Source organism: Copidosoma floridanum, unplaced genomic scaffold (genome assembly GCF_036245765.1).
Source record: "Copidosoma floridanum isolate Cflo_tuat_1 unplaced genomic scaffold, Cflo_Japanese_pri ptg000011l, whole genome shotgun sequence".
Taxonomy (NCBI): Eukaryota; Metazoa; Arthropoda; class Insecta; order Hymenoptera; family Encyrtidae; genus Copidosoma; species Copidosoma floridanum.
The window spans coordinates 12,365,955-12,390,557 of NW_028321888.1; the positions used below are offsets into that span (position 1 = coordinate 12,365,955).

Below are 24,603 nucleotides of genomic sequence, written 5' to 3' on the forward strand. Positions count from 1 at the left end.
CAAAGGGCTTGCACAAGTTAACAAAATAAGAAATAAAATCATAGGAATAGACACGAAATCACAAAGAAAAAAAAATTTAATCTTATAAATTTTACGAAACTACGAAAACATGTTTTTATTCTTATATTACTTCACATCAATAATGGTTTATTATTTATTAATTACAAAGGATCGTCGATGTATTTTTTTGTTACTTTTTTTGATTTTGTCACTGTACGATATCCTCAACTATCTCGTAATTCGTAAACACACAACTTCATGAAGTACTGATAGGACACTAAACTCAAGTTAAGTCTAATCAAGGCGAATGGTGTCGATCAAAAGTACACGTTCACGTTTCTGTCGAAAATTATGATTAATCTTGGCACTATTATGCTTGTGTATTTACCATTAATGAAGCGAAGTAGCCAAATTTGATCCCAGCTGAAAATGAAACTTTAACTCTTAACGGCCGGGACCCAAATCGGTACGTTCTTTTTCTTGATTTGGGACCAAATTTGACAGCAGCCTTATAAGATGGTATTCTGATAAGCACACAACGTGTGCAAGTTCTAAGCTTCTTCTGTACTAAGCACTTTTCTTAGGAGTGTTGAAACTACTCTTCTTTTCTTTTCTTGATTTTAAGTTTTAATTTTATAGTTTTAATTTGTCTTTATAAAGATGTACACCTCACCTTCTTTAATAAAATTTCGTCTAGTATTAATCAACAAAATAAAAAAAAAGTTTAGTAATTGTGTACTTAGTTTTTCAGAGCGCTGTTATCATCAAAAGTCATTGTGTAGATTTGCAGAGTTGAAACGATGAAGAATCAATGAAAGGAGTTAAAATTATTTTTTTTACCTCGTGCTCTATGTTTTGTTGAAATTTTAGACTAAGACACATTGCAGTATTAAAAAAAATCAAAGCCATTGTCCTGGTTTTTAATTATAATCTTTTATAGAAATGACAAATTGTAAGAAATCAAATAAGAACAACAAATAGGGATACATGTAACTAATACCATTCGAAATCAATATGATTATTCGATTTTTATTGACATTCAAAAAAATTTTCTGTGTTTTTCAGTAAAAATAGAGTTATTAAAAAACTAAAAAAGTTTTTTTAAATTGTAAAATTGTTCAAAAAATTATGAAACATGTAAATTTTTATTTAAGGCATATTATCAAATTCAATAATTGCAATTAATAAATATTATTTTCAAACTATAAGTAAATAAAAAGGTTATAAAATATCTGAGAAAATTAAACTATTGTAATGCGCCTCTTTCAAAAATCTAACAATCAATTGAGGCCGAACTCATGCGATGTTCACGTTTATTTTGTTTTTTTTCTGTATATTTTAATGGCGTAGAAGACATTAAAGATTATAATTAATTTAATAACGGTTGAGTGTTATAGTTTTTATTTTATAAACTCAAACCACGCCAGTATATAAAAATATGATTATATAATAATTTTTATTTGTTTGTTATTTCACAATCATCGATTAGAAGTGAAAGTAAATTGTTTACTTAAGGATTAATTAAACAAGCTTTTAACTGCACTTTCGAATTTCACAGATTCACTATTTTTTTCAAATGATTTATTAAAGATTGGATTTCTACTTTTTTAATGACACATCGTGAACAGACTTTTTAGTAAAGCTTATAATTACGCAAAATTTACATGAGGAAAATAATCCTTAATATATTTACTGCATGACTCTAACATAAAGAAAGTTTATAAACTGTTACTTTTACATACATAGAAATCATTAAAACGTATGTAGAAATTTACACAAATGCAACCACTGTTTTAAAATACATTATTGTTCAAATTCTACTTCAACGTAAAGTCGAATTCAAAAATCTTTTGAATTAAATATTAGTTTTCTGCGTGTTCAAAGGAATTAATAGTACTTGCAAAGTAGTGAGCGAAAAAAACTTGGATATAAACTTTTTGGTATTATAGTGCTATACTTCTATAAAGGGTGATATACTCTGAATACTTAGTATTTGGGAAAGGAAGGGAGGCACCCTATTACTAGCAGGGGGTAGAGGAGAATTAGGCAATTTTACTGCGAGAAGGTCACTTATCACTTTTACAATAAGCATTACATAATCAAAAAATCTGATATTAAAAGAAACAGAGGTACTTGCTAACAATGTTCGCACCCATCAAGAATTGAGCCACGGTCTTCCGCGTGCCCACCCACAACATGGGTGGTCAAGCCACCTCACGCTCCGTAGATATCAATAACTGAAAATAACAGAATTAATATAAAATAAGTGTACTGATTGGCACAAATGTAGTTGACTGTGGAAAATGGTCTTTTTGTTTTTACTTTATTTCTATCAAATGGTTCTTCATTTTTTCAATTAAAAGAAAGAAAAAAAAAAAGTTACTATACATCATATTAACATATGGACAAAAAATACAAAAGTTATGTTTCCACTCGTCTTTTCATCTGCCCCGCGATCAACGAATGCAGATAAGAATATCTACGTTTCAACAGAACCCATCTGTTTTCCACCCATTGTCGCATCACTTATAGATTTAATCTAAAAAAAGAAATTGGTTGTCCTCTACTACGTATGTATACTGCATACGAGGTGCATGACTGTCCAATTTGTCTTCCTTGACCCTCCAATTTACAGCTCAGCTTATATTAGACGGGTTTAATATATAATTACCGACTCAAGCACATCTCTATTGTGGACTACCAAACACGTGTGCGTTTTGCGCATTTTGGGAAAAGCAGCATGATACAGCTAATTTTTGAGTGTATGAACTTTTCCATACCCTCTTGTTGCATCAGATAATTTTTTTTTTCTTTCTTTAGTCAGCGTTTACATATGTCACTCTTTGATACTTGAGAAAAAATATTTGATAATTATTAGCTGCCATCGAAAACACAATGCAAAAGTGAGGGTTACTTGCGTAGTGACTGTCCCGACCGATGATCAGGGGAACTCCCTCCTGTGCAGCTGCTTGCAAGTGGCTGACAAGGAATCTAGTATCGCGCGCTCAAAATCATCGATGTCTCGGCTTCCGTAGAACAACTTCTTTCTTTTAAAATTCGGGGTTAACTTGCAAAAATATGACTTAGTGTGCACTTTATTTTTGGGTTTCAATATCATTTACGGACACTAATGCCCCTCTTTTAATTAACAATTTTCGATACAACTAAAGTGGGTATGTCTACTGCTGTATCATCTCTTTGCCTTGTATTACCTGTTGTCTTCTTCACATACTCTGGAAAATTAATCATTTAAACAATTTTTAAATAGTATGATTTAAAAAAAAAAGTATGATTATCGATACTAATAATATTAATGCGTTAAAGTTGTGACTCCGTAAAGTTGGAATATTCTGTACGTATGGCATACCCTCGGTAAAAAAAACAGTGTTCAGCACACAAGTGCCATACATTCGGTGCTACCTTACGATCCCTTGGGCCCCAGAGTAGTCTCCGGGGCGATGGCTGGTTTGTGACGGAAACCACATATTTAAAAAAAAATTTTTATCCTATAGACCCAAAATCATTACAGAGACTCAAAGTGTGATCCCAAGGATCAAAAGCATCAGTGTTACTTTGCGCCAATGGTGAGAAAAAGTTTTTTAAAACAAATCCGAGGGTAATCTAAGTTTTTTTTACATTTCATGTTACAATAGCCGTCTAAAGGAAACAATTTTTCTTCAAACTCAAACTTGTTATTATTTGATTAGGCTACATTTTTTGCGATGTTTTGAAAAAGTTTGGTAGAGGAAAACTAGTCTTGAACATGTGTAGTACAGTGCTACATAGAAAAGATGCTCATTTTTTCACTACTTTTTTCATCACATTTGTTTCACTTCTCATTAATTTTATTTATACTGTTACTAATAATAAAAAACGAGGTTGTTAATTTCGATAAAATGCACTTTTCCAACCATTTAACTGAAGCCGTGGATTCAGCCGTACTAGGACGTAAAGTAGATGTGAAGGAAAAAACAAATCGTTTTTTGCATACACCTAAAAGAAGTAAAAAATATTTGTAAAAAAGATTTAATTGTGTACGTGCAGTCAATTTGTATACTTAATGAATTCGCAAATTTTTTGTAGATACTGTATTTTCATAGTATTTTTCTCATACTGGAAAAAAGACAAGTTATTTGAATGTAATAAAATTTTGATATATTGCAGTCTGTCTCTTAAATTTACAGTTATCATTAGTACTTAAAAATTGTAAATAATAAAATCATGGATATCAATAAGTAAAAATAACGAAAATAGCATAAGAAGATAAAATGAGTTCACTGATTATCAAAAATGTAGTTGATAGTAAAAATTGGTTTTTTCCGACCTCGGGCATTTTTAAGGGTCGGGTGTCCCCTCGGTAGAAAAAATAGGATACGCCACATAAATGCCAACGCTCCGTGGCTACCTAACGTTACTCGGGCTTTGCTTCGCAGGTTCCTCGGGTCGCAGTCTAGCCCTAGAGACGACAGCACTTATTCGGCGAAAACTACTATTTTTTTTTCTTTTTTTTTCATTAAACCTTATTTTTATCAAATAATTATTCATTTTTATTAGAAAAAAGAAAGAAAATAAATAAACATTATTTTTTTCATTTTTGTCTCATCAACACATGGAGCAATAAGACAAAAAAAATTCTTTTTACACCCATCCTTTTTTTTTTCTACGATCATCGCATATATGCAGATGTAAGAATACCCACATTTTTCATGTAACCTGAACGCAACAGTCCGTTTTTTTAATTGAGAGTCATTATTGGTACTCAAAATTTGTAAAAAAGAAAATGATGGATATAAAAAATTAAAACTAAATAATAACGCAAATTGTTTGATAAGAGTATCCTGATAAGCAAAAATGTAATTGATGGTAAAAAAAAGGTTTTTTCTATTACATTTTATTTCCATCAAATAGTTCTACATTCTTATAAAAAATATGTTATTTTTGTCCACGTTAACATAAGGAACAGAGAGACAAGAAAAGGTTATACTTCCACCCGTCTATTTTTTTCTCTACGATCAACGAATGTAAATATAAGAATACTCACGTTTTTAATGAAACTCATCTGTTCATCTGTATTCCACAAATTGTCACCTCACTTATAGATTTTATCTATTGGGTAATAATAGATGTCTACTACACGTGTATTCCATACACTACTCCACTACGTATATATACTGTATACGACGTGCATGACTGTCCAATTTGTCTTTCTTTACCCTCCAATTCACAGCTCAGCTTATAATTTTCGTGTGTAGTATATAATTATCGACTCAAGCACATCTCTATGAGTGACTATATCTGGTTATTGATCGAACGCATGTGCGTTTTCCGTTTGGGGAAAAGCAGCATGATACAGCTAATTTTTGGTGCGTCAGGAGTTTTCTATACCCTCTCGGTGAAACAATTAAATTTTTTTTTCTTTAACGGCTGGAAAAGTTCTTATTCTAAACACAACAAGTTATCAAATATTAAGATGCTTTTATTCGCTACTATCCTAATGTGAATATGAATCTACACTGTTATCTTATAAATTAGAAAAAAATTAGGTCGTTCAAAATTCATCGTATTTTTTAGCTATTTTAAAACGATAAAGTATTCCATCACTTTTTCTAAGAATCTACCATTTTTCGGGTAAAACACAAAAAATCTCACAGATACACGTCAATTTCCTATCATCTAGAACATGATTTATTAATCCTCCCTCGGTAAGTAATATGCTATTACAATTTATATGACTTAAAGTAATTTTTCCTATCTTGGACGTTTTTAAGAAGCTGGTGTGCCCTCGGTAGAAGAAATAGGATTCGCAACACAAGTACCATGGCTCCGTAGCCACGCTACGCCCCTCGGGTCTTGCTTCGCAGGTCTCTGAGTCCGCTAAACAGCTCCAGAGATGATCTTATTCGACGAAAACTACCATAAACACCATTCACTTTACAACCCTATGTTTATTTATGTATAATACATTATTTCTATGCATCGCAACTATATACTTAAAGTTTACTTAAAAACTTATAGTTAACTATAAACTTACAGTTTACTTAATAATATGTAAACGATACGTTTGTTTACTTTTTATTACATATTTTACAGTAAGATTGTTGTACAAAATTGTCAAATAACTGACAATCAGGTGTAATACTAAACTGGTATTCAATGGTAACTCACCATTCTAATGCTCTTTTTTTAAAAGCTTCATAACCGATTGAGGATAAATCAATGGGATATCATCATTTATTTTCTTCAATACCATGAGTATTTCGGTAAAAAACTTTATGATCGAAAATACACAGTTTTTTGAAATTGCATTTGTAAATTATGTACCAATTTTCGCGATTTGTAAGAATCAGCAAAAAATACATAGAGTCACTTTTTACATCATACATACGAGCCCTAGCGTAAGGACTACAGGTAAGCGTTCGTCTCTATACCCCAATACATGGTGGAGTCGGAGACTTTTAATATTTTTATTGTCTCAAAGAAAAAAAGGATTTTAGATATTCACTTAAAATCTTCTTCCTCGTATCGCACTAACATGATCCCTCTGTGCTTCTCTGCTCATAAGGAACGATTAAGAATGCAGAGAAGAAAATACTTATGGAAGTAATTCGATATCGTTCCCAGCATATATATATATATATATATATATATATATATATATGCTGGGAACGATATCGAATTACTTCCATAAGTATTTTCTTCTCTGCATTCTTAATCGTTCCTTATGAGCAGATATATATATATATATATATACATATATATATTGGAGCTCGTTGTTGGCTCCGTGGTTAGCATGCTAGCCTCTGAAACAACACAGCTTAAGGGGTCGTGAGTTCGATTCCCGGTCGGGGTACTCAGATTTTTTCTGATGGTTCTTGCCGGGTATCGAATTCATGAAACCGACTTAGGAATTAAGATTTAGTTTTTAAGATGAAAAGAATACTTAACAATAAAGCGATTAAAAAATAAAGAATTGTGACGAGCTCTCAATAACCGGTCCTGCGTGACCGGGGAGATAAAAAAGATATGATATATGCGAATAATAAAACGGAAATGTAATGACAAGCGAAAAATAAGAGAAATGTATAATGACACGATGTAAAAGCGACATGTTAAAAAGACAATGTAAAATGTTGAATGAATAAAGAAAGTGTAATACCATAGTAGTCAGTACACTATAATATAAAAAAAAAATATATATATATCTATATATATAGAAGCATCGCATTTCACGATAATAGTCATAGACAGTAAACTTTCACCGCGCATTCATATCAAACCCATAGCTATACTTGTGTACGAACACTTGCAAACGTTAAAATGGAGAGCCTCGCTGCTTTGCGCTTGTTGGGGGCCCGTAAAGCATAAGGTGCTCAACGGCTGCAGAGATGAGTAGAGAGATTGCTAACTAGCGACATAGCTACGAGGTGAGACGACTTTTTCGAGCTTCGCCCAGATGCGTAAGTGCCCCTCCTCTCATCCCTTTGAGAGCGGGCCTCTAAATTCTCCGTTATTTTCCTTCTCTCCTCTTCTCTTATGCCTTTTTGTCTTCTAGGGGAGTGGTCCTACGGACCTGTCCCGTGCGGGAAGGTTAGTTTTTAGTCAGTAGGCACACCGGGTGAATCCGACACTGCCGCCGGAATACACGGGGTGTCTCTGAAGATTTTTCCCTCCTCGCTCCTTCAAAAAAAAAGAAAAAAAAAAAAAAAGGTGAGACGACTTTCACGACTACCGACTTTTTGGCACTGATTGGGGTGACCTGCCATGGCCATCCGTCGACCCACGCGCACGTTTTACGAGATTATGGGACTCACTCGCATCGACTATCGAACAGCATGTTTCTAGGAGAAGAGGAGTATATTCGCGTGGAAATGAGCATATAGACGTACACTTTGGAGTCACGTGAGATAGACCAGGCTCAAACAGTGATGAACCGGGAAAAATTATTTGCGCCCAATTTTTTGTGCTTGAAAAAAATATTCTTAGATTCTTTAGCACATTTGAAATAAAAAACTTATTGGAATGTACATACCTAACCCCACTGTTCTCGAGTAAAAAATTCCCAAAGTTTCAAAAAATGTATTTTCTCGGTTTTCAGGGCTCTACGAAAGTGCTAAATAAAAATATTTTTGTGTTACAACACACGATCATAATTTGTAAGCCTTCCACTACAATCTCCGAAAAAAAAAAAAATGTTGAAAAGTTGATTGGCAAGTTTGTTTTTGCAATAAACTTTCAGGTTGTTTCAGCGCGCGCTCATGTGATAGTGTATAACCATATATACGTTTCGTGGCTCAGTGTGAAGTGAACATAAATAGGTATACACTCCCATATAAGCGCGCGCTGGAACGCCCTGAACGTTTATTGCAAAAAAAATCTTGCCATTCAACTTTTCAACATTTTTTTTTTGGAAATTGTAGAGAAAGGCATACAGTTTATGATTGTGTGTTGTAACATTTAAAAATATTTTTATTTGGCACTTTTGTGGAGCCCTAAAAACTGGAAAAAATGCATTTTTTGAAACTTGGGGAATTTTTTACTCGAAAACACTGGGGCTTAGGTATAATTATTCGAATTGTTTTTTTGTTCCCAATGTGCCAAAGAATCTGAGAATATTTTTTTTAGGTCGAAAAAACAAATTTGACGAAACTGTTTATAAAAAAAATGTTTAAACAATACCTGACCACATTCTTGGGTGGCAAGATGAACTTTTAGGTACATTACTATATTTTGAACGAGAAAGCACAAGAAATTGGGTGCGAATAATTTTTCCCGGTTCATCACTGTTTGAGCCCGGTCTATTTGTAGCACAAGAAGTATGAGTATTTGCTTTGAGCGCAATTCTGAAATCGCGCCTTCAATGGGCACTTTAAGAACGATTGGTTATGATCAGAAAAGGACAGCACTATAAATTGATCTCCATATGCTTGTAGAGAAGCAGCGTTTGAGGGTTCACCATCTGGTGGATGGAGCCAGAAGCTCGATTTAATGATAATTAACTTTTTTAATGATGACCAATCGTTCTCAAAGTGTCCAGTGGGGGCACCATTTCGGAATTGTGCTCAAAGCGAATATTTAAATGTACGTAATCAAAAAAATAAAAAGTTCATAGATAGAAAAAAATATTAAAAGTATCTAAAATTATTTAAAAAACTTTTTTTCGAATGTTAAAACAAAAAAAATGATAAAATCCTTTTAGATAAATGATTTCTTACCTCATTAAATAACTGACAAAATATTGTTGCTATTATACGTAATGCGTCGTTTTTTTTTTACGGAACTATGGCAAAAGTAGTATGTTACGCACGTAGTAAGCAGAGTTCAAAATTTCGCAGATTTTACGTGAATGCAAGCCCAAGGCAAAGCAGACGGCAGATAATGTGAAATCTCGGACATTTTTTTACTTCCAAACGTGGTGCGTATACTATTTTTCTGCATACCCTAGCTAACAAAGCTGATTATCTGTTTTGGAGCAGGGCAGATATGAAGCACTTTTGACTGCGGTATGCAGAAAAATTTACAAGTAGTTAAACTGCATAGAACTGGTCATGATACGTAACTTTTACGATCATATTATGCGGTTATCATTACGTAAATCAAGGTTGAAGTAGATTAACTATCTCTGAAGCTTACAGAACTTGATAAAGGTGGTACTGTCCAAGTAAAGTAATATTTCCCGTACCCGACTACTGCCTCCTCTCCTGTGGTTCCTAATAATAGGTGTCCATCTTGAGCTGCAAACGACGGTAACTTTTAAAATTAATTGTTTAATTCATTTGAAGTAAAAAAAATTTTTTTGAAATTATAGTTAGTGGTAAGCATGCTAGCCTTACAGCCGGAGGTACTCGAGGGGTCTTGGGTTCGAATTCTGTCAAAAAGTATTGACATATTTTTCTCAGGCTTTTTCAAAAAGATGAGTACCCAGAATGTCAAAAAAACTACTTATCCTGCTTTTATCAGTAATAATCGATTTTTCTAGTGATATCTGGATCTTCATGCTGGGTCTTTCAATTTAAAGAATAGCAAACACGTGACCTTATCGAGTAGAGTTACTGTGAATTATAAAGAGTTTGGTACAGCGAGTTAAATGGTTCATTGGAAAATGTATTTCCATTAAAGACTTTATAGAAGCTGGGTTGTAATTGAGACAATCGCTGCACGCTGTGTTTTTAGTGGTTACGGATAACACACTTTTTCAGAACTATGATGATTTTAAGATTTTTTAGAAACGTCTTCAAGTTTATTACGCTACTTATTGCTTTTTCTCTTTTTTCGGCTGATTATTTCTTTTTTTCGTGTATAACTTTTATTATTATTTATTCTATCAATTAAATGTTTCAATTTTTTTAAAATTGATTTTCTTTCTTTATTACTTTTAAATTTTTCTAATTTTAATGAACTTATAATTGTACTGCAAACATTTTCACGGGAAGTCTAAAATCAACGAAATAGAGGGACACATATTGAGACACAACATGTACTACATAAAATATTTGCAGAATATTGTTTCCGTACAGTTAAGAAGGTATTTGACTTCACTTCAAGATATTTCGGTATAAAAAATTAAAGAAATCGAAATTTTCTCTCAATGACGGACGAAAATAGGGGATTTTTATCAGAGACAGGTTTTGGTAATGATATTTATAAACTATATTCTTTGTTTAAGCTTACAATTCACATCTGATTTAAGATTTTTTGTAAGGTAAATGTCCCTATTCGGGAAATGTGTCCCTATTCATGGAATGTGAAAATTTATGTATTTGTTATACTACTAACTTGATACAAAATATGTGGTAGTTGTATATTTTATGTATCTTTATGGAGTCACAAGTCAAGTTCTATTGTACATACGTTAAATGACCAACTTTGAAGATAATTTTATAAATTAGGACAGTGTCGTATATAACCTAACTCTTAAACTGTACGTATTATGGCACCAAACTTTAACGAGGAATTTATAAATTTCTAGTAAACACATAAACGACATAATTATTTTTGTTAAATAAAATAGTGTTATGTTAGTGACAAAGCTCTAACTGTCTTAAAATATTATGCTAGATTTACGTTTTTTAAAAGGTTTCATAAATAGGGACATAATATAAATTAATAGGTACAACGTGTCATAATTATGGACATTTTGATCCTATAATTTTTTTATAACATAAAGAATTGTAAAAATTAAGAACCATATTTAAAAATAATAATAATAATGGTAAATTTATAGCATATTAGTGAATACCTAAATCAGTACTGTTAAAGCTCACAGTTACAAAAAAAATTAAAGAAGTAAGTGTGATGAAATTTATGGTCATAACAGGGGCATATATCTTATAATAAGTACAAAAAAACACAAGTCCTTTTAGTAATAATTTTCGTGTATTAATATTATTTGAACAATTCAACTGTTCAAACAGAGCAAGGACATGAAAAGCTAACGTTTATTTACAATAACCCATACCTATATCTACGATTTTCATTCGGCGCACCATCTGTCCGACAGTATGTCAAACAATATGAACAATACTTGGCTTCTGCTACGGTTTGGGTGGTTATCTAAAGAATTTAAAGAAGATCATTAGTTGAAAAGTGTAATGAAAAACAAAAAAAAAAGATAATGGTGACATTTATTTTAATCGATTTTGCTAAAGAATCTCTTTGGATTTTTTCTCCAAACATTTCACCCAACACAAAAATACCTTAACGAAAATAAAAATGGTCAATTTCCAAATTCAATGTTGTTTACTTGCACGCATAGCAGCAGTTGGTGCAATGAGCCTGCAGTTCAACAGTGACGGAGAACGTTGAATATCATGACGAAAAACCTGAGCACTTCTTTACCGAAAAACGAGTAGCAAGCTTCTAAAAAAGTAATGCTTTCTTGAACGTAAGGACACTACGAAGGCTCACATTTTTAGGGAAGGAAGCAAAAAATAATTCTACGTTGAACTTTAACTCTTAAATGAATAAATAAAATGGTCTACAATTTAACAAGAAAATAATTTATATGTTGGTTTTTTTATTTGAAACAAAAAATGTACGAAATATTGTTGGTACACATCAAGATAGTAAAAAACAGAAAAATTTTTAAATTTTCGCTAGATAATAGTTTTTTCATACCAATGTTCAACTAAAATTTTTTTTAGTTATTCAATAGTTGATAGCTCACGTCTTTTGACTTTAAAAAGTTAGTTTAAGACACAGATTGTTTATTTAATAATATTACTACAAATTCATTAGTTATCAATGTATATCATCCAAAGTTTAAAAATAATTTATAATCTTTAAAGAAAGCAGACACAAGCTTATAACAAAAAAATCGTTACATTTTTTCAAATGTTCCCTTTAGAGTATGTTCCTGAAAACTTAAATATCTTATAAATAAATAATTAAATTCCTGGTTAATACATTTGACTTTGACCAAACCAAAAGTACAAGATGACTTTAAAAAAAACAAGTTGTAAGAGAATTTCATTAACTATCTCAATAGAGAGGTATTGGCTCTTTTTTTAACAAGTCATGTGCACTAGTACATCTAAGTGCATCAAGTTAAATTAAGAAACTAATAAATACAAGAAATGAGCAAGGTTATGGGTGAAGTAACGATCATGGAGAGGAAGCTCGTTATTTTATAACTTTTTAATCTTTTTAGATTTCAATTTCAAACTTAGTCGTTATATGAAATAAAAATGATGTAAACTTTAGTCTCTTACAAGCTGAATAATAAACAAAACTTTTTTCATAAAAATAGAAAGATTTTGTTTTAATGATTTAAGTTGAGTAATAAGAATTTTGCTGACTTTGTTACTTTTAATCTTATTTACCTATAGAAAGCTTACAATTAGAAGGCTCTATCAAAACTAAAGGATTTTATATACCAGTATTTTCGGTGACGTGCATTTTAGTTATATAATAACAGGCTATGCATGTTTAAAAATTATTTAAAAGTTATCTTAATACTATGAGCACATACTGCTATCTATACTCTGAATTGCTATTTTTTTTTTCATTAACTCGTGCTGTTGTGCAAAAGGATTTCTATACTTGCAATTATTGTTTTATTTATTGATACTTTACAATTTTACAGAACGAATATTTGCTGACCTTCGTGATGTCAAAAGCTAAATAATTTAAATAATATGCTGATGTTTTCAGACTTCTATTGTTGACAAAAACTTTTTACTTTTTGAGTGTTTATTTTCACAAATTTTTCTTTAAAGCAATTCTCATTTAAAGCATCGAAGGTCAAACCTACAAGTTAACGTAAAATCAATTAATTTCTGTACAATAACATTAATCTTGTCATAAGAATAAAACTATAAATCTATGTTGATTAGAAACCAGTAGCATACGATAACTCATGAATCAATAATAGTTTTTATTAGCTAAAACTGATTAATATTAAATAGCATTTCAGGTTTTTCAAGACATTTCACATAATTACAAAATTTGTTTTTATTTTACAGTTAATCAAATGATCTATTCACATTTTTTTATTGATCTTTTATTAAAACTTCCTTTTTTACATTAACAAGTGATTTACCACTTTCTTCGATGTTGCTAGGACTTTCTTCATCAACCGGTTTTTGTCCTTTTGAGGAGCATACAAACTTAAAACTTCATCTCAACTAAACAAAGCCTTGGCATTTTCCAAATCATATAAGTCAGAGACAATGTACGTTTTAAGTAAGAAATGCTTGACAAACGCGGGGATCTTAATATCGATTGTTCGGGAATTACTGAGGATCAATAAGCTGTTGAGTGATAGTAGTTTAAATAGCGTTTATTTAATAGTGTATGTATTTACAATAGTGGTTAGCGGAGCTCAGAGCACAATTGATGTTGGCTCTTTGCTTGTTGAGACGTATCTGATTTATGACAATAATAGCGGAGATAATAACTAAAGTTAACTATACAAGTATGCACTGTAGTCGTTATATGAGTCAGAGTAGAAAAAAAGAGATAAGATAAGAAAATATAAGTTCTGAAATTAAAGTATGTATAAATGTAAAGTGAAAGTTATAAAATTGATAAGTGTTACTTTTAGATGATAAAGCAAAGATAAACCTATTACAATTCCAAGAAATATAACTATTGCATTTAACGTATTGTGCTAAAAAAAATTAGAAATTAAGAGAGAAAATTAAAAGTTCACGATTGGCGTAAGCATACCACCCGCCATCTTATTAGGAAAAAATAAAATTATGATGCCTCGATGTTCTGGCGAAATTCGATAATAGAGTTGATGGCAGCTTAGATGGCCCGATCGGTTCGGATAAAATCCATCCGAATGCAGTCTGCTGAGCGATGGGTGCATCGGGACGCTTAGGTTGACGAAGACCTGGTCTTATGATTTGGGCGTAAACTGCAGCGCCTAGTAGCAGTTCAATTGGTTCACTAGATGGTGGATCCAAACGGTCAGCAAGCTGCAGGTCGCGTAGATGAGGCCATCCTTCAGTAGGCCGATGCACTCGAGGTCGATAAGACGTGACTGCCTTGAGCGGAAGCACATCCAGATCAAGAGAGTAGGGAGCACATCGAGACTTGACGGTGATCCTGCTTCGGCAAAGAGCAGCTGTAGGATAAGTAATGTCACGATTGGCGTGAACAGACATTATAAAACCCCTTATTCAAGCTCGAAAAACCATTTTCACTATTGTGCTGTTATGTCTGTTCTGCCTCAACTTTAATGTCTCGACCAATAACCTACAAAAATAATAAAGTTACTTTAAGAAATACAATGTTTTTAGGTGAAAAAATCTTAAAGATTAATCATTTGGCGACTTATGAGATATACTTGACAAAATTAATTATTAAACTTGGACGACACTTACTCACTCGTTCTTCCATACCTTGAGCTAAATTCTCTTAAGGTGAATAGCGTGCAATCCAGCTCCTTCACAGAGTCGTTCTTTAAACAAAATGGCGTAGCACAAAATTTTAAATAACTCAACGAAGTATAAATATTAGTTAAATTTATCAAAAATCATACCTTCTTGTCTAGATCGACTGTAGTACTGGGATCATTAACCTTAAAAAACGTAGGTTAACCCAATGTATAGCTAGCAATCATGGATAAACTGCTTTCGTTTTCAGGTAGCACATAGGGGCACTTATAATCACCAGTTTATATTGCATCCCTTCATTGGTCTTCGGTAAGGTTTAGTTTTTTAAATTATATTTGCGTAGATTTGACAATTTTATTCAAATTTTCATCAGTGCTTCAACACTTCGAGAAAGTCTAAGAGTCAACTGACGTCGCTTGCACTGATAAAATACGTTCATACGTGTCTTAACGTGGATTGCGCGTGACGTCACTGTTGGCGAGTTTTCGACACTTTGCTTTTTGCTGGATGAAAGATTGCACTTCAGGACGTATTATTGACTTCTGCTCATGTGCAGTTTACAAAATTGAAATTCTGCTTTTATGAACCTTTATAATCAGTAAAACCCCAGTTTCTAATCAGGTAGACAGTCAGCTGACCATTCCCTAGGAATTTCAAAATTCAATTACCTACAGCAAGGGCAGCAGTACTGACTGTTTCTCAATCTCCTTCTCTCGACGAGGAAAATGAGAAAGGGCCAAAGCTGGCTTTTCTTTTCTTTGTTTTTGTACGGTATCTGAATAGTGGAAAATTGGGCCACTGCGAATGAGTTGTAAAACCAGTAAAGCAATAACAAGAGATAACATGGTTAGTCATGCATGTGCATGAGAAAATGGGAAAAATTGAATGACTCCTTGAAAAGTTATAAATCTCGCTCCACTAAATTTACCGTGTCGAACACTTTCATGTTTAGCTATTGCTCACAGTACGTTTCATGTTTTTGGCTTGTGTTTGCTCTGATATTTAATTAAATCTTATCACTTTTTAAATTTTATTTTAGTGTATGTATCTTACTCTAAATTATTTGTAGTGTTAATGTACATATTAACATGACTATTTTTATCTGAACTTTTGAAATAGTAGTCTGTTTAAAGTTTTTAATTTTTATAATCTCCAGTTTGATTTTTACGTATCAGAGAAAATCATTTCCAATTTGCAAAGGCCAAGGTGCACATGCATTTGTCATAGAAAAATTCCCCAGAAAAAAGAAAATTAATACGGACATCCAAAACAGGTCTTCAGCGATAAAACTATGAAATCCATGGTGCTGAGACTAGTTTCTTTGTGTTTATTTTAAACAAATAGGACTACTATTTTAACGTACAGATTTGTAGATAAGACGCTCGCGTTTACTCAGTAGAATTAAAATGTAGGTTTTTTTTAAAGAATGTGCATAAGCTTCGATCAAAGCTCCATGGTAATTATTTTTAAGAACTCATCTATATTGGAATATGATAATTATTTACATGTATTTATACATAAGTAAAGATTAAGAGAAACTCTGAGTATGGCAGTACTAGTCGTTCTATTTTAATTAATTCATTGTACATTTTAATAACCTTCCACGTTGACTTACTACAAATTTTTAATTCCAGTACGTTGAATTTATAAAGTACTCGAGCTTACTGTAATTGTTTAACTTTCCATTTAACAATTGATTTTTTTCATATAAATAAAAAAAATATAGATGCAGATAGAGAATGTAGAAAAGAAAAATATCAGATTTCTCATAGGCGTACTCTATTCTTTGTTATACAAGGGCGAGAAAGAAGGTATCCACACAATTATGAAACTTCTCATTTCCATGTTCTTGATCTCTAATGTTTTATCTTAAACTACATGAAATTGAGTAGAAATGTTAAGATTGTGCTGAGAAGAAAATTGCATTTTTTTGTTTACTATGTCACGCAAAAATACTACGCACACTCTGCATGGCCTTCCAATTTTTTCTGTGTTCCCAACGAAGGTAGTTAATAATATGCGATTTAATTGAAAGTTCCTTTTCTCCTCTTTTTTAATAACAAAGTAGTTTTTTTTTGTGAGAGGAGGTGGTTTTCTAACGTCTCAAGAATCATGGTCGTTATGATCATTGTGTCAATGATTGCGTGTCTGACGACGGAAGAGGTGATGTCATTCAGATCCAAATTTCTCACGATAACGTGATTCTGTTAGCGTATTTACGAAGGAAAAGGGTTATATTTGGGGAGGAGGTTTCTTTTCTTTTGCAGACGGACATCAGAAGACCTTTAGATATAAAAGATTTTACTTTCATTTATCCTTTTGATTTGTCGTTACCATAGTATCAGATTGTATTTTTAATTCGTAACGAAGCAGAGAGTCAACATCAATCTTGAAAAAAACTTTCTGTAACCAGCAGCAAAGCATAACTTTTATAAGTTAAATAAAAGTTCATTCTCACAAAGCAATGTCTGTATCTTGTCTGCGCATAGTAGCAAGTCAGATACATTCTGCTTTTACCACGCAGCTATGTTTATAAGATAATTACATTTATTTATTTTTAGATGCACAGGTTTCTTTTACATTCAATTATTTATGTCTTTTTTGTATAGATACCTCTGTATAAGCGGCTTTTAAAATCAACTCGTACCTTTTTCGTACTTCAAGGCACGGTGTCGATCGAAAGTACACATTTGCGCTTCCATGGAAAATTATGATTAATCTCTGCACTGTTATGCTTGTGAGTGGAAAAGCCAAAATTGGTCCCAGCTGAAAACGTAACTTTATCTCTTAACGACTAGGACCCAACTTTGTACTTTTTCTTGATTTGGGGCCCAATTTAATAGCATCCGTATAAGATGGTATTCTGATAAGCACTTAACAAGTGCCAGTTCCTTTACCAAAGATGAAATAAAAAAATTTTAATGTACTGTATTTGAGCGTTTTTCTCCACCAGATAACGTTAAATTTTAAGTGTTTCTTGACTGTGGGTAGTACTTCAAAATGTAATCCCTTTAACGCTAAGTCCGAAAAATGCAAAGGTCTTGCAGGTAACCATCAAAATGATGTGAAGGTCATAGAATTTTGGAAATTCTTGGTACACGCTTGTTATTCTGCAATAATCTTCCGATACATGTATTATTTGTCATAAGTTTTCAATCTATGGATTAGGTCATTGAACTTTATTCGTTAGGTAAGGAGCGAGGTAAGGAGGGAGTTCTAAACGGTGCCTAAACAGGTTTAATTCAAGTATGGGTTGTTTATAAAATTAAATTATTATAAACTTATCTATCAAAAACATACGATGCATGTAGTTTTAAAAAGTAAAGCCATAAGCTTAGAGAAGAATGTCATGAAGTTAGGGTGCACATAAAAATGTATTCTTTCACGTTATTTCCACGAAAACGTTAGTATTCTACTAAAGATTTGCAAGAGACTTTCGTTTGAGTTTTGACTTCTTCAGATGTGCACCTCAAGTAGATGGGATCGTGTTAACAAGATGAATATACTAAGAATAACTTCTGATATGACTGTGTATTAGATTATAAGAATCTGTAAAATATTATTTGTACCAAGATAAAAGTTTTTTTTAGAAATTTGGCAAGTTTTTGACTATGGTCAAAATCATAGATTTTGTTAAGTCAGAAGGGTGACGAAAATATTTTCATAATGTTTGTTTCTGAAAAATGTAACGACTTTTACTTAAAGCAAATAAAATTTTTCTCTGACTTTGATTCAGCATATATACATTTAAAACAAAATCGTGTAACTGGTGGAAAGCATGTAACTTTTAATTACAAATAGAAACCAATAATTTGTTGTCTTTCAAACAAAATTTTTTCTTTTATCCTTTATTGTAAGGCCTTTGTTGTGGCGATATTTAGAATGTTTTAATTTTAAATTTATTTCAATTCTTTTTTTTTGTCTACTGGAAATAATAATACCGCGTCTTTTGTTCTATAAATTAACATATTAAAATAAAATAAAAATATTGAAAACGTCATGTTTCCTCATTATTACAAGTTGTACGTTGGATACAGCAAAAGTTAAGGAAAAAAAACAAACGGGGTGAGCTAAATAAAACCGTTTAAAAAAGTCAAAACTGCTCTGAAGAATAACATCAAACCGCCATAGCAAACTTTCTTGACTAACATTGAACCTCAAATATAAAAGAAAATCCATGAAAAAAATCCCGTTTCCGTCCCTCGTTTGGATGGAAAAATTTTTTTGAAACCCGCCCTCAAAACAAGGCTTATTTTACTTGTTGTATTGTTTATTACGAGAAAAAAATTTTAAACACGGGTTAAGAGACAGCGGCAGCCTTTTTCCGCGATTCGCCCGTTAAAAACACAAAAAGATTTAATTCTAACACATACAACGCGGAAAGGGTGCCACCCTCACTCAAACCCGTGTACAAAATTCTTTTCTTATAGTATACAACATTACGAGTATAATCAATCTGGTCCCAAGGGTGTGTCTCAAGAAAATTTTTTTGTTAAAATGGAGGACAAAAACAGGATACTTTTTGTGGATTTCTTCCGGTTACAAGTGCGGAAAAGACAATTTCCCGCACGAGTCATGATTGACTCGCACAAGTGGCTGAAGTTAATGGGAACGAGTGCTAGTTAAGCACATGATTGCGTAGCACGAGTGTGATCGCATGGCACGAGTTACCGTCACTGGCCACAAGTGCGAGTCTATCACACGAGCGCGGGAAATCGTCTTGCATGAGTTGCGTACAAGTTTTTTCTCTATAAATGTGAGGAAAATACCTATTTCCTGCACACTTTTGCGAAAAAGTCTTTTTGAAAACTCAGGTGCACTTGCATTAGATTCAAAACCATAGTTTATTTTATCACGAACTGCTTATTGGTCTTCTGCATACTGCTGATACAGTAACATTATTTTTTTGTCACACAAGCCGTGATGAGTGGCAGAATTTTGCAATATCAGCAAAAGTAGAACAAATTTATAAAATCATCACAAGACAGGGAAAAGAGATGGGAGACTACCTATTACTGGCAGGGGGTAGAGGAAAATTAGGCAATTTAACTGCGAGAAGGTCACTCATCCCCCTTACAGAAACCATTGCGTGATGAAAAAAGCACATGTGAAAGTACACCAAGGTATACTTGCTCGAAAAATTCGCACTTACCAAGAATCGTACCGTGATCTCCCACGTGTTCACCCACAACATGAGCGATCAAGCAACCTTACGCTCCATCGATATCAATAACTAAAGAAAACGAAGATTATAGAAAATAAGCATACTGGTTGGTAATAATGTAGTTGACCCTAAAAAATGTTTTTTTTTCATTGAATTTTATCTCCATTAAATAGTTCTTTAGTTTTTTGAAAAAAAAAGTTTTATTTCCACCCGTCTTTATGTTTGTTCTGCAATCAACGAATGCGGATAAGAGTAACTACGTTTCGATAAAACCCATTGTTGCATCACATATAGATTTAATCTAAAGAAGAAAATTAGGTGTCCTCCACTACGTATGTATACTGTATACCAGGTGCATGACTGTTCAATTTGTCTTCCTTTACCCTCTAATCCACAGCTCAGTTTATACTATTCGTGTTTAATATATAATTACCAACACAAGCACATCTTTAGTATAGACTATTTTCGGCCATTGATCAAACGCATGGGAGTTTTACGTTTGGGGAAAAGCAGCATGAAACAGCTAATTTTTGATGCTTATGGATTCTTCCATACCCTCTCGCTAAAACAACTTATCTATTGATTTACTTATTTTTTTTTTCTGACAGCTAGAGAAGTTTTCATACAAAACAAAACGGACTATGAATGATTGAGATGGTTTTTTTACGACTTTTTTAATGTGAATATTAATCTATGCATAATCTTATTAATCAGAAAAAAATCAGGTCTTAGGAAATTTGTCATATTCATCGACTATTTTTGACCTTCGAAGTATTCTATAATTTTTTTCTAAAATTTACCGGTTTTATAGTAAAACATTAAACATTACATGCATGCATATCCATTGCAAATTATCATACTGTGTTTAACAGTTGTACTTAAAATTTTACTTTTTTCTCCTGTAGCTTAAATTATTTTTGTAACCATTTACTGTACAACGCGATGTTTATATATTATTAGTATTATTAATAATACAATTACCATGATAATTATTATTATTACAATTATTTTCATAACACTCCATGCTTAGAATGTTATGATTATTATATACCTGATATGTATTAAAAATACAGTTTATATGAATTTTTGCAAATGACATGTCTTTTCTTCTGAATACAACACTTACAATCAGATTAATACCTCACACGTGTTTAATTTGTAAGCACTACGAAAAAGATCAACAATTCCCATCTTTACTATTATCGGAATTGCTTACTACCGCTTCTCTACTGATGTATACATATGTATAAAAAATAAAATTTAAAGTTAAGCTTGTATACTGTGCTATATAGCACATGCAGCCGTGAAATTATTAAATAATACGTGTTTTGATAGGACGAATTATAATGAAGATAGAAAATATCGCAATTTAATGTTCATTGCCGATTGTTTTGCGTGTGCATTTGCCTCAACCCTCACTCATCTACTATCACGGGGATTGTTTAAAAATACATAAGACTACTGACATATAAGGATGCTCACAACACTTTGATGTATGCTTATAGACTAGAAAAAGAAAAATTCTGACAAAAAAAGTGCGGAAGTTAGTTTGACACGTGTTTTCCGTAGTGAGTATCAATAATAAATATTTTTAGACAACTATATTTATTTGCATTTTTTTTTCAGTCTTACTACGGCATGGAAAAGTATTTATCTGATTGTATCATTTTTTCTGTTTAATTGATTAAAAAATATCTTCAAGAGATCGTTAAGCTTCTTTAAACATTTCTTATGTTTATATGAAGTTAAGAAAAATGTAGGATATCAGTTTTGACATTTTTGATTCATACTCTATTGAGTATTTAAAAGCATTCTTATTTTATTTATTTTTTATTATTTTATCATGTTTTCGTTGATAAATCTTACTTGATTATTGTTCTTACGCAGCATACATATAAAAATGTTATAATTTTCTATATTATTGTAATTACAAGACTAACATATGTTTAGGCCTATTATTCAAATTCGATATTACTTAACTATACAAATGAGTTATAATTTTGTTATAATTTTCCTTTACGTCGCATGTCTGCTAAGAATTAAAGAAATAAGTGATCTCTTTTTATAACAATAACTTAGCGGAAACAAGAACTACGAATCCAAATTTTTCATCTTTATTAGACGTGATGTATTTTCAACAAAATCGGTTAGCATATTTGTAAGAAATGGTGTAATATCTAAAACACACTAATACTTACTTTTCTTAAACAGTAATTGACTAATTTTGTTTCAGAAACGATTTTTTCCTGAATTTTAGGAAAGCCATAAACGTTTGCTTAAAGGCATTTGTATTATTTTGATTGAGATGTTTAAAATGTTTATCAGCATTTTTTGTAGGAACTTCGAAGGATTCTTTTTTATTAGAGACTACGTGTGGACATCCGCAAAGTTGTCCTTACCACATCAATGATTTCTTATTTTTTCAAAGATACAGAGACGGCACATTTGTCTACTTTAAGAGACATTGACTTATCCCACCTTTTAAATTATCTTATAGTATTGTACTTCTGTCACGTATTTTCCGCTGCTGAAAACATCACTAACATGTCTTTGTCTTTAGCTAGTGATTTCTTGCAAGAAGCTAACTAAAGTAAGACTATTAGGTAGCACATTTTAGTATACGTAATGTGACTGTGCTGGATGAATAAATTAGCAGATCTTTTTGACACTTAAGAACTATTTAATCACTTGAGTTGTATCCATTTTTGATTTATTCATTACTTTATGTGATCCATCTTATTTATCTTATCTTACTAATATATAAAGCTAAGTCGCTAAAACCGTTGTAATCGCTAACCGTGAAAACTACTTAACTGATTTTGCTGAAATTTTGCATACCAATTCTTTAAAACTCCTAAATGGTTTTAGCATAGTTTTTATCTTGAAAAAGTTAATAACATTAGCAATAAATAAGCTCAAAGTCTTACAAAAATACGCTAGCCTTTCACGTTAGTTCAGTATGATCCACTAGGTGGCGTCAAGGTAAAATTGAAGTCACTCGCAAATAATGATAGTGAAGAGTGGTTATAATTTGCCCCGCCGCAACGACGATTATTGTATTCGTCTTTAGGCAGTCTACTAAGAACAAAGGTGTTTGTCGTGAAGCTAGGCATCCCGGCTACCGCTGATACGTTTTGTTCATGGGCAAGCGAAATAAATCGGTTTTTTCCACGGATTGCCGAAATAACCGAGTGCCATGGAAAAATAGGCGTTCGAAACATCAACATCTCAGGCGAAATACCAGGAGACGTATGGCCAGAGCTCAACCTGCTTCACCAACACTACAGGGTTTGGAAGCCCTTCTTCCATCGAGCCGGGCCCTACAAGAGCAAGCCAGGTGGAACAACCATGAGGAGCGTGAGCATACACATCGGCTGGAAGGTTTACCAGCCTCCTCCTTAGTAGTTGGTCGCGAGAGGAACTTCACGAAAAAGGTATTCTTCATGCCCACTATCCTGACTCACAGTCAGCAGATAGTGATCCGGGGAACGATCCGAAAACGAGATTTTGTTCGCTCAGCTACATACCTTCCTCCAGCACGTCCTCCATTTGCAGAGACTCCAAGGGCAAGGACCAAGCAACCTCGGGTCCAGATACCCGAGCTCCATGATCCCCGTCGACTGAGCAGAGTTGAGCGGCAAATATTTGCCGTTTACCGAACGCTTAATGAAGCGTGTTAAATTGTCGATAGGAAAGACGACTCCGAGCTGCTGTTGCGAGGCTTCGATCAACATGGAGCCACAGCGTCGACGCCGGACCGTGAAGTGCATACTGGTTCCTCATGAACTCTCCATCATTAGGAAAAAAATGAAAGTCACAACCGGCCGTTTTCAGGGCCATTAATAAATTCTACCGTAAAGTAACTGCCTTCAATCTCATCGGTCCTTTTAAGGGCAATTCAACGTTGACTAATTTTAAAAAAAAATATATGTATTTATCAAGACTGCTATCTTAGACTAATGCTTAACAGCAACATACAGCTAATCAAATATCTATCCTTTGCTGGCAGATATCGAGAGCAGAGCTATTTGTCGTGAGTCTGGGAACCCCGGCCACCGACGACCTTCTACACTTGAATTACATAGGCCAGAAATTACTTTTCCTCCAAGATTAGCGTTCAGCTAACTTGGTCAATCTCATTGGCCCTTTTCAGGGCCATTAATCGTTGAACATCTGCCAAAGTATATATGTGGCAGCCCAGCCAAAACACCCAGCGTCATCTTCCAGATGCAAGCAGAAGCTCTTACTTTGAGAGCCCTTTTAGAGCAAGCTCACTCACTGATGTGCACGCAGTGCAAGCTGTCCCCACCTCTCTTCAACCCCAGGACAACGGACTGCTTCAGCTGTGGCGTTGGAGAAGTAGACAGTGGCCGTTCTATTGTGCTTTGGAGCTCGTGGAGCCAAGTTGGCCAGCGCCCGAGGCCTCTTCGCGAGCCCAGTATAAGTGCCAAGCACTTTCACATTCTTACAACAACTTCCAAGTTAATCCTTTTTCATCAAGCAAATCGTATGTAGTAACTAAAGTTTAAGACGGGCATATGATCAATATACAGGTTTCAATTAATTCAGTCTGTTTTATTTTGCCTCGCATCTGCTCCT

At 33.0% G+C, this 24,603-nt stretch overlaps 1 protein-coding gene across 1 annotated transcript; it reads right to left on the reverse strand.

Moving 5' to 3' along the window:
* Positions 1-14,180: 14,180 nt before the first annotated feature.
* LOC149375198 (uncharacterized) lies at positions 14,181-14,870 on the reverse strand. Its single transcript, XM_089589986.1, has 2 exons — positions 14,829-14,870; positions 14,181-14,700 (listed from the first exon to the last, which is right to left on the reverse strand). Exon 2 carries the CDS (start codon positions 14,607-14,609, stop codon positions 14,181-14,183), a length of 429 nt encoding a protein of 142 aa, XP_089446112.1. The 5' UTR covers positions 14,610-14,700; positions 14,829-14,870.
* Between the last annotated feature and the right edge of the window lie 9,733 nt (positions 14,871-24,603).

Excerpts from the sequence above, each read along its gene's own strand:
- LOC149375198 (XM_089589986.1), bottom strand. The coding sequence starts at position 14,609 with ATGTCTGTTCACGCCAATCGTGACATTACTTATCCTACAGCTGCTCTT.